Below are 18,592 nucleotides of genomic sequence, written 5' to 3' on the forward strand. Positions count from 1 at the left end.
TTTTAGCAGAACTTATACCTGTTCGTATTTTATCACAGAACATGAATCTATAATCCTATTAATACTAAATATTAATCATGTGCAAGTGTTGAAATCAAAAATATAAATTTCATTCGCATAACTTATTGATATAGTGAGAAATATCAATTCGATCAATTATATCAATTTGGATCTTATAATCTTATTTAACTTAAAGAACTGCGGAAAAGAATCCGAGAGCAAACAGCGCATTCTAAACGAAATAACAACACGATGTCTTTACGTTTCTGTAAGATTTTATCTCTATCAATATTCTTTGTATTCCCATTAACGAGATCACTCAATTACGGGATTGCATATATAATGATGTAGTTGTTATAATTTTTGCCAGTACGATTAATCTATTTTATATAATTGATGATAATAACATTTATTATTATAAGATGACATGGAGCAAGTATACTTATATGATTCTAGATTCATTCGTGAGAAGGATACAGAAAACGCATGGCAGAAAATTTAGCACAGCTGTGGAAGTAAAAGACGAGCAAATAAGTCAAGTATGCTCATTTCGCACAGCTGAAAATAATCCAGTTAATCATAATGCAGATCACCTTGCCAGATTATATACAGTACCAAAAGATATTCAACAGCAAATCTTTCAGCATGGTGGCATCCCTAAAGGATTTATGAAACAAGTTGCCACGTTTCAAGAATGTTCGATACTGGTCAGGCAACCTGCGATTGAGATTATTTCTTATCTCAATCAGGCCGATTATACAAGACCTGTTAATAAATATGTGTTATGTATCCTTTGAAAAACAAGCACAGAAATAAAGAATATAAATTTTTTTATGGTGTAAAATTAGTTCTATTTTTTAATTTCTGTGATTATTCAGTTATGTGATAGTTCAGTTTCATGATTATATTTCAGTTTTATAAATTTTATATATATGTTACAAAGAACTATAAATATTTTGTAATAAAATATTTTGCACCTAACAAAAAAAAACCTTAACAGTATTCTAAATAGATGGAAAGTTTGGGGTAGGAAAAAGTATTACATTAAGTCACCTATTGCACTATGCCTTTATGCAGAGATGTGTGCTTGTTCACATATATTGGGGTATGTTATTGTTAAAAGTAAATGATACATTATAGTTTATCTTGATGTGTTGCAATTATTATAATTGCTATTTTTTATTCTTCAGCTCCTCATTGGTTTAAGGACATAAAGGAAGTCGCGACTTCAGTACTATCCCCAGGATGCATGGATCTACCGATTGACGCTGGCTTGTGGTTGAAACATTTCAAATCTCAAAATACAAAACTGCTTTCACAATTGGACGTATGTAAATTCTGAGATATCATTTTGTCGGTTATATTTATCGTGTATTCGTTTTACAGCTGAAAACGTCGAAAGATTATGTATGGAACCAACGCGAAATGACTTCGCAAGGTACACCTATCTTGGAACTCGTCGAGTTCGGCATGAATCGCATCAAGTACGCTTGTGGTGTGGTGGACGCGCTTATAAAAGAATTGAAATTTGCTAGTACAGCTGGAAAGTGTAAGACGATTGTCATAATAGATGGATTCAATGCATTCACATCGAGTCACACGCGTATCCACGATGATAATAAAGTAATGGTTCTGCCTAAACAAATATCGTTGGCGGTACCGTTTTTCGATATCACAAAAAGTGATTGGTGTAATGGTGCAATCATAGTAACAGTAGACCAAACAGCAAATAAGGTAAGCACAATAACAATGCATTGAGGAATTATATGTATAATTCTTTATTCAAATAAAGTTGAATTAGACACGCATATCTAATAGATTTGAAAATAAAAATTCCGATTTGGAAGATTACATTTAAATAATAAAGCAGATTCAAAATTTTTATTTTCAGGAAAGACGAGAATCCTATCTTCCTAGATATCTGCTTGGTAAAGAAGGTTTCGAGCATCTGGATCCTTTTATACCTGTTCTAGTTGATGATTATAATATTGCAGAATTCGATAGCATGATAGAGTATTATAAAGATCGCAAATGGATCAGGAATATAACAGCTAGTGGTCAGAGAGAATTAGAACTAATCACTAATAAAAATCCGTACGTTTTAATGGATCAATGTAAATTTTTATAAAGGTAATTGTTTGAACATGGATATAATTATAATAAAGCTTTTAACATTCTTTTTGATTTTTACTAAAATTACAAAACTATTTCCAATCTTATTTTAGATCTTATGTTAAAGGAAGATTTTTAAGCTGAAAAAAATTTTTTTTTTTTTATCAGTTCTTTATTAACGTAAAATTCAATTAGTAATAATACAATATATTAGTAATAATACGTAATGTGAAACATAGTCACTTTTTATTTTATATATATATATATATAATATAAAAAGAAATTATAACCCAATATATATGAAGCAATATACATATATATACATAGATATATACATATATACATATACATATATACATACACACATACATACATACATATATATATATATATATATATATATATATATATATATATATTGCTCAAATTTTTAAAAATAAAATTGCTCATTATGTGAGTGTATCATAAATTTAGCAATAAAAAAAACAAAATATTAAGAGAAGATAATGTAATTTTCCAAAATAAAATTATGTCAATTCTGAACTTACATAGCATAAAATAAATTCAACATAAAGTGTATTATTAATCAATAATATTAGTAACAAACTATCATCAGCTATTGATTATGTTAATAGTTACCTTTACCAGTCATTATTACACATTAACTATCATCAACTATCATCAAAATTTTAATCTTATTTTTTTTAATGATGGCGTACCGGATGTAATACATCTAGTGCCTTGCCGATGTCTCCATCTTTTGAAACAAGCAGATGAGTAAGCCATCCACCCTCATTGGAGAATCCCATCGCCATCATCGCTGTTACAGCTTCTTGGATCTTGGGATTTGGATGATAGAACTCATTTTTTACTTCTTTAGGTAAGGATGGGTAAATATTCTGCTTTGGTGGTTCTGTTTGATGATTCTGTTGATCTGGTTCTGCCGCAGTTGCTGCTGGCGCGGATGGTGTAATCTGTATAATAAAGTATTCTGAACACGTGATACATACAACACAGTATATAATAATATTTTTTTCACTATTTCTTCATATATATATATATATATAATTATGTCATATATTTTTCTTAATATTTTTTCTTTAAAACTCTAAAATGCCTTTAATTATATAATTTTATTTAAAAATAATATTTATTATATATTTTCTGTATTATATTTTTTAATTATATTTGAATAATTTAACATGTTTCTACATATAATTTTTTTTTATATATATTTAAAGCGTACCTGTTTAGATGTAGCCTCATTCAAGGAGGATGAAGTGGAAGGTGTACGGCTGATCTCATTCTGAGGTTGCACTATCGTCCATTCCTCGGCTTCGGCCGCTTGTTCGGCACAAGTTGTTGTTGGCTCCTTCTGTGCTGATGTCGCATCTGTGTTCGTCGAAGGAACAGTTTTTTCACCTGTGGTACTTGGGGTTTCACTATTCAATTTTTTTCCTTCACCTGGGAATTTCTTGGCAGAATCTTCCGATGAAGATGCACCGTTCTCGGGTTTTTGTGTGCTAGTTTTGATCCCAGTGGGTTTGTTCCTGGTAGAATCTTTGTCGGTCATTACAGTGACATTGATGCCGAGCGGATCCAAAAATTGTGAAATATTGGAAAGATTATCCTCGACTATTTTCAGCAATTGTGAAAAACTGTGCCTGGTCGCCTCCTGTGGGTCTTCTGTCGCCTCGGTAGCAGCTTCAGCGGACGGTTCCCTATGCTGCTCCTTGGATCGCTTCTGCTCATGACTCTCATCTGATGGAGCAGCACATATGTCTATTACAAAATCCGCCAGTGAGTTTATAATAGATGGATCAAAAGGGCCAACTTTACCGCTTGTCGCGTTGAACATTGGACAGCTACCTCGCTTGCTGCTCCTGTGCGGGCACCTGCGTTCGTCGTCCTTGTTGTGCTGTACCTTCTTCACGAATTTTCGCATGTTGTGAGCAAGTCGGCGACTATCACGACTCGACCAATCTACTGGGTGTGTCATACGAATCAGATAGTGGTCGTAATGTTTGCCGAGCGTCATGCATTCATTGCATAAATCATAATCCGGACATTGCATGCACTTGAAGCGGAAACCACGTATGTCTTTTTCACATCCATCACATATTACGCCAGGATGTAATATTTTTTCTATATTTGGTGGGTCTAATTGGTCTCCATGATGCATCGATTTTTTGATAATGTACAGTTTATAGATGTTATTTTTAGCCATCTCCTCTAGTGCAATCTCTAGCTCTTCATTAGTCGATATTGTAATGGACTCGTCTTCATCATCTAAATATAAAAGATAATTTAAACAGGTAGTTTTAGTTGAATGAAGACCATGTAGCATTTTAATTTCTATTTAGTATCCAAAGCTTCTTAAATTAATCATAATTTATCATAAATTAATTTTTTCATAATATTGCATAAGACAAACTATATAATTTTATGCAAAAATCAATATATATCGTGAAATTTGTAATATATATTAATTATATAACATTTTTTCTTACCATTATTAAGTATATATCCTTTTTTTTTTTTAAGTAAACAGAAGAAAAATTAAAATTGATGTTTATTGAATATTATTTAAACATTGTAAAAAAAAATCTCTATTTTAAATTTTACATCATTTTTTAGTCATTTATTTAAATCATTTATTTAATTTGTATTATTAAATATTTTTTATACAATGTTTTTATAAAAAAATATTATTAAGAGTATAGAAAGACAAATATAGAGATAATAGTTCGGAGAATCAATTGCTTATCTTTCCTTCGCGACAAGTTGTTGATAGATATCAGGTCAACAGCTAGCATTGATAAATCTTTTTTTTGCATGCCATCAAGACGAAAGGGAGACAAGAGAAATAATTACCTTTCCAAGTAACAGTGAATTTCTTTCCTTGTAGATCCGGGAAAATGCTTTGCAATTTTTCGCGCAGATATACGAAATTCATTGCAACGTCAGCGTCGATGCCGAATCTGCGCGTTTCCGTGGGTTCCCATATTTTATCCTCGTCCAACAAATACGCTTTGTAGCTTAATGTGGCCATCGTCATATCTCGTTCTCACTACGTTCACGAATCTCTAAACGTCAAAAATTTCTCCCGACAAGAGAAAGAATATTGCGAAATGACGAAATATTTACACTTGTTGCCGATACGCCGTCGTCGTCGCTTGCTCGTCGTTTGTCGAGATGATGCCGACGCAGTTGACTTTTATACACGATCGATAATCCACTTATCGTTCATTATGTCGACGCGTCACGAATCGTCACTTCCGGTGCCTCGCGTGTGTTATATTATTTTCGATTCTTGCCGTTATTATTTCTCGCTGTTTTTTGACTTTATTTGATGACGAAGTCGAAATGATGTTGATGGTGAAGTTTTTACCGCAATACATGATAATTCCGAGACGAGAGAGCGCTTTATCTCTTGATAATTTAAACGAAGGAAGTCTATACTCGCGGCGCCATTTTTGAATGAGATTGCCTATTTTGACAGATGGCCACGTGACCGTATCGCATACATGATGATTCACGATGTGGTGATAGTATCGTTTTGAATATTTGCACGATGTAGTTGCATCATAAAGCAATGTAATGTACATGATTTCTAAAAGCTAGTTTCTCTTGCACAATTGAAGTATTAATATGAAATGTTCTTAAAAAATTATTATTAAAAAAAAACCGTGGAAATATTTCCTGTGATTTAAATAAATATATATTCGGGAGAAAAGTTTATATATAAATTTTTATTTATATATAATTATATGTATATGATTGTAAACTTTATAGACTTTTTTGTCGGGTAAAAGATTGAATTGATCCATTTCTGATCAGAAATATACGTATTTTAGATTAAAGATTAAACTTTTACAAATTTCTTCTTGACTGCCTATCAAGAATTGTCATTGTAAATGATTGTAATAATAAAAAATATAAATAACGCAGTTTACTTGATAAGGATCAAAATCATATGGTCGAAACGTTGTGATAGAACAATTAAATAATAAATTGCCAGTTTGGTTGTATAAACACTCGTCTATTAATTTATCTACTGGCGACATTTCAAAATTAAACATTAAAATATGAATAACATTTCAAAATGCCTAATAATAAGAACAGTTGATTTTCAAAAATTGAGAGATATAGATTTGTAAAATATTAAAGAAGAATAACAAAAATTATTCAACAAAAATATGCTTTGACTAAAAATTTATGTTGTCATTGAAGTTTTTGAATATTCTTTCTTTATTTTGTTGAGAAATATATTATTAAAATATACACACACATATACATGAAATGGATTAATTATACTATCCAATATATGTAGTATATGTTTTTTTTCCGTTGTAGATATCGATGAAAATTGAAATCTTCGTAAGAAGTACATGGAACGGTCCAGAAACAGAGAATGTAACAGTCCACATAGAAACGTCTGGAAAGTAACAGGGAAAAATGCGCATTCATTTGCGACAGCTCTGTTGAATGACGCGAGAGAGTCGCGTTTTCTAGATCTATTCGTACGCAGCGAAACACTCATGATACGTTTATATAATTCTACATAAATATATGTATACATACATGCATAGATATACTGTGCATTATGTAAATTATAGATATTAAATATGCAAATCAGATGAAAACGCGTTGTTTCGTGTTTATCGAATGCATTATCGTATTACAAAAACAAATCGAACTATCAATGTTCTGCAAATTGCACCTTCAATAAAGACGATGCATTTTTCGAATTTCCAAAAACAACACGAAAGAATCTTATTTTAAATTGAGCAAATTTAATAAATTTAGTATGTTTGAGAAAATAAAATCGGTTCATTATTCACATATTAATTATTGCCGAGTCACCATTGATGCTATGATCGTTACAACGCAAATTTGATGATGGCCAGTTCTCCTCGAACACGTTGATGAATCATTTCAAATATAAAAAGTAATTCCGTGCTGCTCCAGGTAATAATCAGTCTGACAAATATAAATATATGTACATAGATAAGTATATAAATCAATCTAATATTAATATAAACACATACATGCATAAAAAAGATATATTAAAAATTAAATAAATTAATTGATAAAGATTTTGAGAATTGTTTTTTTTTTCTTAAAACAAAGTTTTCTATGAAAAAATTTTAACGTTTTTCAACATTTTTGATTTACAATTGGTAACGAAATGGAGGTGATTATTCGTGCAAATGGAAATCCAAAGTGTTGAACACAACTTTTTCATACTTTGTTTTAATTTTTAATTAAATATTTCTAAAGCAGACTGCCTTCTGATAAGAAATACAGATGATTGGAATAATATATCTCTCGCTCATGTTTATTTATTGAATTCCACTATTACGGGTGATATAATTTAAAATAACTATAGTTTATTCAACTTCTGTTAATTATATAGACAGTTTGCGATAAATTTTGGACCATTACGCAACGATGTGCAACATTCCTGATATTTTTTATCGCATGCAATAATCCATACGTGCTTGTTTGATGAAACTTTATCTTTTTAAAGAATTAAAGTTATTATTGTGTTTGCATAAATGATAAAAGAGTTAGAAGAATAAATGTAGAACTCAAAGTTTGTACAGAACTTCAATTACATCTTATGTGTTTATATACTATTCTCAGTTGATCGATTATATTATGTAATACAATTAAAAAATTTATTTAATTATCTTACTTATTTTTAATGTGTTTTTTGGCATCTGAAGAAACTGAGAGAATATCATGATAAGATCAAATATTACATGCGATAGATATATGATAATATAGTTCGAGAAAATAATAATTTAATATGTTGCTTTTTTATATAGTGGAAATATAAAAAAGCATTACCCTATCAACTGAGATGTTAACTCGATAATATTTACTTTGATAAACTCATTTAAGATGAAATCAACTGACCGTTTCTGATCGCAATTTTCTAATGGAACTGATATTGGTCAGTATACATGTTTGTAGAATATACAGCTGATGCAATATTATAAATTGAAATGTGTATTTTCCGTATGGATACATCAGGGGCGGATGAGTGGATATCAGTATTCGGAAATTTCAAGATTTGTCGATCGACGTGCACGATTGCACAGCAGAAATCTTATTTGGCGCGATGTAAGTGAGACTTTTACATAAAAATATAACTCAAGAATTAATCGCATTTAGAATTTAATTGAAACTTATTAATCTTGGAACTTATTAATTTTATTAATATTTTAATTTAATTATTTAATGTAAATATTTCAATTTTATTATTTAATATAAATATAAATATTTTTACGGAATAATATTCTACTTTCGAATGATAACAAATATAATTTGTGAAATTAAAGATCGATCGATTGTATTTATTTTCATGTGAATCTTCGCAATGTTATTTGTAGTATTTGATATGCACATACATCCCTGCATTTACCCAGCATTATTCGATAGAAAGAAGCATTCGCATATAAATTTTAGCCGTTTAGTTGGCCTTTCGCGTTATAAACCTTCGCATCTGATCTTCTAACGGCGACGAAATGAGATTAGCGCTCTATCTAACGTGCTCGATCACTTTGTTGCTGCTACCTTTCGTTTTTGTAAACTCGGAAAAGCATTTCTACATTGATGCCTTTGTCGAAGTGATAATGGACATTCGAAAATTTTATTCTGCAGCAACTGTCATCTTCGCCCATCCTGGAGATGAGTACGGTGACTACGGCGGTCAGTTCGGATTATAATTTAAACACGGCACAATATATTATTATCTTGCTTTTTCCCTAAATTCTAACGGAATTTAAAAAAAAAGAATGAATTTTTAAGTTTTGTTTAAGCAACATTAGAATTATCTTTTACCGCGAATTCTCGTAGTATCGAACTTATATCGAGCTTATCAAATTAAATATGCAAAATCTTTGCTTGTAGATTTGAGCATTACTCATCTAGTGCATACGTGTTCCCGTATGTTGGGCCGATACTACGTGATGACCCTAGACGTGCACTTTAGACAATTACAGAGATTGCTCAGATATTACCATCAAATAGTGCAACCCATCATAATTGTTATTATGCCGGATTTTGAAGCATACGTGGAATTCGCAGAAGCGACCAGTACCTATCCCATGTCCTTTCCAGTGTGGCTCGTGTTATTTCTTTTCACGCCAGCCAACGATACTCACGATCATTGTCACCAGCCGATAGGTAATCCCTTTAATCTGGCGTTCGACACGCAGATGCTGGTATTATGTCATAACGAAGACATTCTGCAAGAATGGTACTCGGTCAAGGGCGAGACCACTAAAATCTTCGAGCTGGCAAAATGGGAAGATGATTTGGGATTTGTTCCTTTGACAAATTTATCTCTGTACGATCGAAGAAAGGATTTGGAGGGAGTTGTTTTGCGAGCGGTCACAGTCAAGGTACTTGCGATTAGATTCGATATACTTTATTTTGAGATATATAATAAAATAGTTATTTATTTATGTACATATATACACACGCGATAAGTGTTTTATAATTAATTAATGTGTGTCAGTTAAAATATTATTCCTTTAAATTAAATATTTCTACTAAGTTTGCCAAGAAAAATTGATTTTCATAATAACTTTGAATAATCTTTTTAAAATATGTTAAAATATGTTAAAAATTATATATTGAGTAATGTATAATATATATAAATATGTATAATATCTATAGTCTAAAAATATTTTGTACTTAAATTAAAATAATTATGAAACAAGCTTTCAAAATAATTAATTGGTATTAAGCAAATTCAGGACGTACCAATTTCTACGAGATTGGGAATCAGAAACTATGTGGGCGGTTTGTACGGGAAAGTGGTGAAAGAACTCACGCATTCCCTCAACTTCAGTTTGAATATAGTATCAGAATTGAACGATCACGGCATGTGGAATCACAAGAATCACAGTTGGTCTGGAGTAATGAATGAGATCGTATCAGGTCGCGCGGATTTCGCTATCGCCGATATGTCGATGACGAGTTTACGAGTGCGTTATGTCGATTTTACTCTGCCCCTAATAATATCTAAGAACAGTTTGTTTATCAAGGAACCCGGAATATGCGGCGTTAAGTGGCTCGGTTATTTTCAGGTAATCGTGATTAATAAAATTGATTGATAATAAGATTGTCTTGATTTGTTTTTATTCCGTTATCGGTATCAGTGTGTCAAAAGTATGTAGAATATACATTATAAAATATTTTTAATTCTCTGAATTAATAATTTCTCATGCAATTGTTCAACAGACATTCGGTTTCCACATTTGGATCGCAATTGTCGTGTTAATAGCGGTTACACCATTTCTGCTGTCGTTCATGAAAACGTGTCTCGAATCTCAAAACACGGTGGATTTAATTTCCGATAATTTTCTCTGCATTTGGGGTATATTTTGTCAGCAAGCACTTATAGGTAAAAACTTTTACACTGCTAAAAAAAACTAAAATTTATACAAAGCAACTCTCATGAAATACTCATTCTATTAAATATTTATAAAATATCTCAAGAGAAAGAGAGAGAGAGAGAGAGAGAGAGAGAGAGAGAGAGAGAGAAAAAGAGAAATTTTTTTGTATAAATTTTTTAATTAAAAAAATTAAATTTAGAAATTAAAAATAAGGTGATTTTTTAGATGTATTTTTTTCGAAATTATTTCTAATTTAATTTTTTTTCTTATAGCGTTTCCGAGATGTTCATCGTTACGCGTTGCGTATTTTACGATATTTTTAACAGCGGTACTGATAACGGCTCATTATTCAGCGGCGTTGGTGTGCTTTTTAACGTCTTGCATTCGCGTTCTTCCCTTTCGTACGATAGATGAATTTGTCGCCGACGGTACCTATCAATTAATAGTTCCACGCGGCAGTGCCGACTATGACGTAATCTCCGTAAGTTCATCCAGTTCATCTCAAACTTTCTGACTTTCATTTCTGATGCTTCTTTATTTATAAGCAATGGAATAAATATAAAAAATAATACCAAATTGCATACAATGCATTTCCTGTAATATGGAATTATAAATTACGATCCGATATCTGTCATAATGTTGTCAGTGTTTCAGCAGTGTGTCTGTATGTAGTGTTTCAGTAGTGTGTCTGTATGATTTATGTATCACGAGATGTTTTTGTGCGATAGTTTCAATCAAAATATGAGACATCGAAGAAAATTTTCTCGACGAAGCTAATGAAACTAATGAAGAAGGAATCGGAATTACCAGAGAATGTAATCGATGGCTTTGTGCAAGTACGATCGACATTTTGCAACGATGACAGTATAGTTGATATTACACAATTTTTTTCCGATAAAATTAATTAATTATTTTAGATGATATAATTATTTGTTAATTATTTTTTTTAATATACGATGTATGTGGTTATTTTTCTTTAGAAAATTATTTATATAATTTATTATCTATATATTATATTTGCCTAGATATGCAAGGAGAAAAAGGTTGCTTACATGATATTGAACGCTTTAAAGAAAAGCGTTGAAATGACAATTCCTTGTAAATTGTCAGGTATCAGCACTGAGAGAATAGACAATTTAGGGATGGTCCTGTCCAAAGGCAATCCATACACAGCCGTGATAAATTATCAGTAGATATCTAATCTAGTGCAATTTTTCCATTCGCTTTTCTTTTCCCAATTATAAAAGTTTTGTATGTTGTACAGTTTGCAGAAATTTTTGGATAATGGCATGATGATGCGTTTAAGGGATAGGAGATTCTTAACGCATTCGATCGAAAGCAAGGCTTACACACCGGTTCTCATGAGTAATGTAATCCCAATTTTGTCGATTCTCTGCGGAGGCATTATTTTAAGCGTCGCTATACTAATTATGGAAAAAATTTATTATCAATACAAGAAAAAGAAACATCAATCGCGGATCTTCTATCGTTCGAAAAAACAATTGTTTCTCAAAAAGCAATAATCTCACTTCAAATATATTATATAATTTTATTTGAAGTAAATTTTTTATTTATTTGATTTTTTATTTAAAGGAATAGTTTTACATTAGTGAAAAATAGATATTATAATACATATTATTGATATTTTCCATACCTTCAAATATATATGTGTGTTTGCAGATTTAAAACAATAATTAAACTATATTATACTTTAATATATAATATTATTTATATATGAATGTCTATGTAATATATGTATGTTTTGTTGTAGCGTGTAAATATTTTTTTAGATATAAAAATAATATATTCTTTAAAAAGAAGATATATATATATATATAATCAATTTTTTCAGCAATATTGTGATGTCCAATTTAATTAAATAGTTAATCAATATCGATGTACATTAAGAAATATTTCTTCGGGCAGCAATGGATTAAAACATATCTAAAGTAACATGTATCGTCTCTGATGCGTGGATAAGTAATACTGATTATAGGAATTTAACAACAATGAATAATTCATGGTTCAGTCGATGATTCGCTGATAGAAAGAATCGTGTCCCGATACGTATCCTTGCGTAATTTCTAACAATGCAGCAGGCACAATTTATATCACCTGGTAGTACTCTTTTGCGCGCACCGCTGTATTAAGATCCCTCGAATCCGATAAAGTCAGATGTTCGCGACGACAGCTTTTCAGTGCATCCGCGCCATTGAATCGCGGAACCTCGTTCTTTCTTTCCATTAATTCTTAGCGACGACAGGGCCACGTTACTGATCCCGATCATGATAATTATCTTTGTAAGATTTTTGGAAAATTAGGATCAATTTTTCTCTCCGATTTCTTTTCATTTGTTTTAATTTTTACAAGAAACAATTCGTTTAATTAAATGTGTATTAATAATTATTTATTTATTACAATAATATTTTTAACTAGATAAAAATTATTTATTTGCACAGTTATTTGTTAATTATTTGTTTTTCTTTTTTATTCAGTTGCTTTAATCCTACGATGAAATATACAACAGTGCAATCTATCGTGACATTCTTTCTCCTGCTAATCATCAAAGTAGAAGGAATCAACAATTATTCTCGACTAATTAGTGACGTTCACAAGTATTATCATACTTTTAGCGTTATTTTTGTGCGGTCCGAAAATTATCATGGTAAGTAATAAAACTAGTTTTTAGTTTTCTTGTTTTTTGATTATTGCTTCTCCATAGAAAGAGCTTAAAAATATATTAAGAAATAAAAAAAATATTTATATAAATATTCTAAAAAGAATATTTTACGCGCATATGTTGCTTCAGATGTATTCGGAAAATTATTTTTCTCTGCAAATATTTTTAACTATAAATTATAAAAGCTACGCACGAATCGTAGATTTCAATATGACAACGCTACTGCACGCATGGTCGCGTGATCTATCACGACAGTGGATCATGACCGCGACTATAACTTTTATGGATCTAATGAGCGAGTATAACGAGTATCAAAGGACCATCGCGCGACCATTGTTCGTTGTTCTACTCGACACCGGGGAGACCATGAACGAATTTATCGAGGTCACGAGAAGCGTAAAACCCATCTCCTTTCCCGCCTGGTTGATCGTGTTTCTGCAACGTTCCGGAAAACCGCTCGAAAAGTACTGTCAATATCCTGCTAGCAACATCTTTAATGTAGATTTCAACACTCTCATGTTGGTCCTGTGCTACGATCATCCGAGCTTGATGGAATGGTATGCCATACGTGACAATCGCACCAGGATGTTCGAGCTAGCCACGTGGACCGCTGACGGAGGTCTATCTTTTCGGACGTGGAAGAGCCTCTATGCCAGAAGGAGCGACATGTTCGGCGACATCGTACGCGTGGCGTCCGTGAAGGTAAGTTGTTTCAATATTGAAAAATTATTATTAAAAGTTATTATTATAAACGAGCTTTTTGCGCAAAATTTTTGCGACGGAACAATTTGCCGACTCGGGCAATTTGTCATAGTAATCGATATTTGAAGTTAATGACACACATCCTAGTAGACATCAACTGCGATAGATTGATTTGATAATTCTGTTCACGAATGGGATTCGAAGGAGTCGCCGTTTTTTTTGCTGGAGAACGGAGCGATCGGCGGGTTTCTCGGTTTACTAATGATAGAGCTCAGCAGAGTGATGAATTTTACGATGGAGATTCTGGATCAAGTGGAAGCATATGGCATTTGGAACCATCAGGAGAAGATGTGGACCGGCGTGATCGGCCAATTGGTGAACAACAAAGCTGATATCGGCGCCTCCGAATTTACGATAATGCCCTTTAGGTTGAATTATGTTGACTTTACGCTGCCATTGATAATTTCGCAAAGTCGCATCTACTTTAAGCAGCCCAGTGAAGTTGATGTGCATTGGACTGGATATTTCAAGGTAATGATTATATGGTTTAAAAATTATATGTATGCGTGCATGCTTGAATGTATCTAAAGTAGTTACACTGTAATATAATATAATAATTATACTGTAATTATCTTACAAAATCTTTATAATAACTTTAAAAACTAAAATTATTTAAAATTATTTAATTTTGTCCGAGAAAATAATTTCAAAGCAATCTGTGAAACGTGTTTACACGCATACGAGAGAAAAAATACATGATGTAAAATTTAGATTTGGTGGAATAAAGTTTTTTTTCCCTTAAGTGATATATCTTTCAGGCGTTTAGCTCCGGAATTTGGATAATGTTAGCGACGATAGTAATAACTGCTTCTATTCTGCTAAGTATTATTAAAACAAAAGAGTACTTCTCGATAAATCTAATATTCGAAAATTATGTTCATGTTTGGGGTATTTATTGTCAGCAAGGTTTAGCAGGTAATATTTAATAAAATACACTCATATACAATTTTTCAAAATATTTACAATACAATTGTTTACACCAATATGTACTAGTATTCAGCGCGCAGTATAATGTATATTACATTTTTTGCGGAATCACAGAATTTCCCAATAAATTGTCAATGAGACTGGCCATTTTCTCGATTTACCTTTCGTCGTTGATAATCACATCCGCTTATTCAGCATCGTTGATTAGTTTCCTGACACTTACTAAGACCAATCTGCCTTTCTCCACTCTGGAGGGTTACGTTAAGGATGGCTCTTATAAATTAATCGTCATGAGAAACAGCGCCGAGCACGATATGATTGATGTAAGTTTGCACTGTTAAATAACAGTAATTTGTGAATCGCGATATGTAAACAAAAATTAAAGTAATTACGAATAAAAATAATAAATTACTTTTATTTATGTGTAACATATAAAATACATATAACTACAGCTTTTAGAAAAAACGTTAGACAGAGTGGGCTCAAACATTTCGGCCAGACTTTGAGATTTTATAAGAAATTTAATTCTGAATAAAAAGTTTCCTATAAAATTTTAAAGTTTTGCCGGAATGTTTGGACCTTCAATTGTATATTAATTGCATTTAATTTAAAGATTAAAGAAGGAATAGTATTGTTCGAATTGCAGCATGTCAAGACCCCAGTGTTTCTAAAAATGCACGAATTGTTGGAAGATAAGAAGAACTTGCCGTTTACATTGTCGGACGGATTCAAGCAAGTTAGCGATTTAATTGGTGAAATTACAGCATTAAGTTTTTTTTTTTTTTTATTAAAGTCAATTCACGGCAATAATTCTCACGCAGATCTGCGAGCGGAAGAACTTGGCGTTTTACACAACGGAGGCATTCAAGAACGCCATGAACATTAATCTGACGTGTAAGATCATACATATAGAGAGCGGAAGAACCGATAGTTTAGCGATGGCTCTAACGAAAGGAAATCCTTATGCCGGCCTCATGAATTATCAGTAAGTTCATAAATCGTGTACATCGATATATAATTTAATTATATGTAAAGCGGTATATTTTTTTATCTAATGTACATTGAAAGTGTGCATCTCTCGTTTTCTATCAAATTTTTTAATATTTAAAAAAGAATTAAGAGTATATTTTTTTAATCTACGTAGAATTAATGAATTTAATATCATTATCCTTAAAAATTTAATTTTTAACAATATTTTTCAAGATGAAAGTTTCGTTTAAAAATCTTGAGAAGATTCTGAGAGAATTTCATTAAAATAATATTAACGAGAATTATATTAAATCGAATAAATTGAAAAGAAATAATTAGATTACAACAAAAGATGAAATTATTTAAATAGAATTTAAATAGAGTTATTCGTTGCTATTAATTTTTAAGACAAGTGTTTCAAATATTTTTCAGTTTACGGCGATTTCAGCTTAATGGCGTCATAAATAGATTGAAGAGAAAACAATTCTTAAGAAATTACAATTCGAGAACGAATTATAGCGTGGTTAGTTTAGGAGATATAGCGCTGACTTTGACGATAGTGACAGGTGGTATAATTCTGGCATTGTTTATCTTAATAATCGAGAAAATGTATTATTTTTTCAACACTCGATTTAAAAGCAACAAGTCAAAAAATCGAGTTTTGGCGCAAAAATCGATGTTTTTGGCGCAAAATTATAAAAGCGAAACAGTGAGAAGAATCTAAAGTTTTCAAAATGTTATGAATAATTGATCAAATATTAGCATAATGTTAAAAAAAGCAAGATTTTATTTTAAACAAGATCTACTTGAAAAGCAATATACATCTTGCAGAGATTGTTGTCTGCCTCATATTTAAGAAAGCGCATGCCGATCCGCATTGTATTGCGAAAAAAAAAAATATTCACATGAAAAGAAGGTGGGCTGAATTGCGAAACGCTTCTAGTTACACACAGCAATGCGTAAAGACGCATTGATTTATGAAGAAAATAAAAAAAGAAAAGAAAAGAAAACGCCGTATATCCCGCGACCTTTGCTGAAATTCACCCACACGAATTTTGCCCACGCGAATGCAATGAAGAGAGAAATGTCCCCATCACCGATCTCTGATTTACAAGAACGTAAACGCCCTTCTGATTTCGCTCAAGTATCACAATCTTGTCAAATAGCGGTACGTGAACGTGAGCGCGAGGTTTCGAGCATTCTCTTGCATGAGGGATCACGTAGGAGTATTTTAGTATATGATTATAATATTCCTTGAAATTTGATAATTTTTTACAGCTACATAAAAACTCGCCGAGAAAGAAGGTTTTGTCATCTAAATATTTAAGAAGGCAATTTTGACAGATCAAATAATTTTTTTTTTTTCAGAAATCTTTACTCAAAAGCTTTAATATCATTTTTAATGATTTATTTTGTATATACTTTTTTTTGTAGCTGTTATAATAGTCAATGCGCATTACCTTTATACATAAATAAAATATTTATTTTTATATAAATTTAATATTTTTAAATTAAAATAATTATAATAATTTATATAGATATATAAGCACATAAACATTACTTTATTTATTGCATTTGATTTACAGATATAATTAGTGTAATATTGTTGATAAATTATTCTTATAATTATATCTAAATTATTGACAAGCGGAAATGTATCAGTAGTTTCTTGCGTAGACGCAGCCGATTCGATACGCACTCAGGTAACATAACCGCCGACGGCCGCGACGGATGTGAGCGAGCACGCGCTTACATTTCCGCTTTCCGTTCGACCGGAAGTGACCTTTGTATCATTAGAAAAAATCCGCACGCACGCATCAATCCCCCCTGCAATGGATTGTCGACGGTTGTCCGTCACAAACAAGTCGCGTGAATCGCCATTACCGTTGCGTCGAAGGTTAGCCGTGTTGATTATCAATTATGAAAATAAATACTCGTCGTCTTCGCGAGTATCAATCAATGAGAAATTAAACTTGAATAGCACGCGATAGTTACGCATGCGAGCGGCAAAAATTGCTTCTTCTATTGACAGATGATTTCAAGTTCCCGTTACGAGAATTCTTTTTTTTTAATCATCGAATTTTTATATTTTTCAAGATTATATATGCAAGATGTATATTTAATAGTTTGTTAAAAAAGAGAGACATTGAAATGAAAGCATGTGAAATTAATTGCTTCTTGCATTCAATGTAAATGCAACAATTAAGTATATTCTCGAAATGTATTTAATAAATTTAATATGCTATTTGAGATATTAATCCCACAAGACACGTTTAAACGCTTGACAAGTTATGAACTTTGATTAAACATCTATAAAAATACAAGGAGTAAAATGTTAGCAGGAATCCTTGACAGTAAACATCATTAATCGCATTAAAATTAATGTGATTAACATCCATTTGATTGTTTAATCATATCGAGTTTGACAGGATGACATTAAAAGTCGAAGAAACCATGAAAAATGACCTTTTCTTTGCCGTAGAAATGTTTTAATAAAAAAAATATCGATAAGATGATGGATACGACACGATCGCACGCGAGACGATTTAACGATGCATCTTTCCATCGAGCGGCCTCGAGACATGCATTTTGCAGACATGTATAGTTATCTATTATCGGTGCCGACGATCGACAACTGTCGTTCCAGGGGAAAAATAAGAATTCTCGTCGAGCGACTACAGTCTCTCTTTCTCGCTTGGCAGTCATTCTTGGCGCGTTGTGTCATCTC

The 18,592-nt window shown here is 31.7% G+C and overlaps 4 protein-coding genes across 7 annotated transcripts; 3 read left to right on the forward strand and 1 right to left on the reverse strand.

Moving 5' to 3' along the window:
- Positions 1 to 12: 12 nt before the first annotated feature.
- Positions 13 to 2,177, forward strand: LOC126851004 (28S ribosomal protein S29, mitochondrial). Its single transcript, XM_050594513.1, has 6 exons — positions 13 to 268; positions 457 to 786; positions 1,013 to 1,105; positions 1,191 to 1,327; positions 1,387 to 1,734; positions 1,892 to 2,177. Exons 1-6 carry the CDS (start codon positions 253 to 255, stop codon positions 2,126 to 2,128), a joined length of 1,161 nt encoding a protein of 386 aa, XP_050450470.1. The 5' UTR covers positions 13 to 252; the 3' UTR covers positions 2,129 to 2,177.
- Positions 2,178 to 2,603: 426 nt separating this feature from the next.
- On the reverse strand, positions 2,604 to 5,332 carry LOC126851003 (sequestosome-1). 4 transcript variants are annotated; one of them, XM_050594512.1, is made up of 4 exons: positions 4,987 to 5,332; positions 3,982 to 4,401; positions 3,359 to 3,873; positions 2,604 to 3,086 (listed from the first exon to the last, which is right to left on the reverse strand). In XM_050594512.1, the coding sequence occupies exons 1-4, from the start codon at positions 5,168 to 5,170 to the stop codon at positions 2,817 to 2,819; spliced, it is 1,389 nt and encodes a 462-aa protein (XP_050450469.1). In that variant the 5' UTR covers positions 5,171 to 5,332; the 3' UTR covers positions 2,604 to 2,816. The 4 variants fall into 4 exon arrangements, with proteins under 4 accessions (XP_050450469.1, XP_050450468.1, XP_050450467.1 ...); XM_050594511.1 differs by having other exon boundaries at positions 3,359 to 3,894; positions 4,987 to 5,331; XM_050594510.1 differs by having other exon boundaries at positions 3,952 to 4,401; positions 4,987 to 5,331.
- Positions 5,333 to 8,170: 2,838 nt separating this feature from the next.
- Positions 8,171 to 12,049, forward strand: LOC126851002 (glutamate receptor 3-like). The gene is made up of 8 exons (XM_050594508.1): positions 8,171 to 8,244; positions 9,034 to 9,527; positions 9,876 to 10,217; positions 10,372 to 10,534; positions 10,799 to 11,007; positions 11,255 to 11,362; positions 11,552 to 11,715; positions 11,791 to 12,049. The coding sequence occupies exons 2-8, from the start codon at positions 9,072 to 9,074 to the stop codon at positions 12,047 to 12,049; spliced, it is 1,701 nt and encodes a 566-aa protein (XP_050450465.1). The 5' UTR covers positions 8,171 to 8,244; positions 9,034 to 9,071.
- A 604-nt stretch (positions 12,050 to 12,653) lies between these two features.
- On the forward strand, positions 12,654 to 17,163 carry LOC126851000 (glutamate receptor 1-like). The gene is made up of 9 exons (XM_050594505.1): positions 12,654 to 12,826; positions 13,022 to 13,191; positions 13,409 to 13,908; positions 14,113 to 14,439; positions 14,727 to 14,883; positions 15,010 to 15,218; positions 15,542 to 15,631; positions 15,717 to 15,880; positions 16,297 to 17,163. Exons 2-9 carry the CDS (start codon positions 13,038 to 13,040, stop codon positions 16,586 to 16,588), a joined length of 1,893 nt encoding a protein of 630 aa, XP_050450462.1. The 5' UTR covers positions 12,654 to 12,826; positions 13,022 to 13,037; the 3' UTR covers positions 16,589 to 17,163.
- The last annotated feature ends 1,429 nt before the right edge of the window (positions 17,164 to 18,592 follow it).

Source organism: Cataglyphis hispanica, chromosome 7 (assembly GCF_021464435.1).
Source record: "Cataglyphis hispanica isolate Lineage 1 chromosome 7, ULB_Chis1_1.0, whole genome shotgun sequence".
Lineage (NCBI taxonomy): Eukaryota > Metazoa > Arthropoda > Insecta > Hymenoptera > Formicidae > Cataglyphis > Cataglyphis hispanica.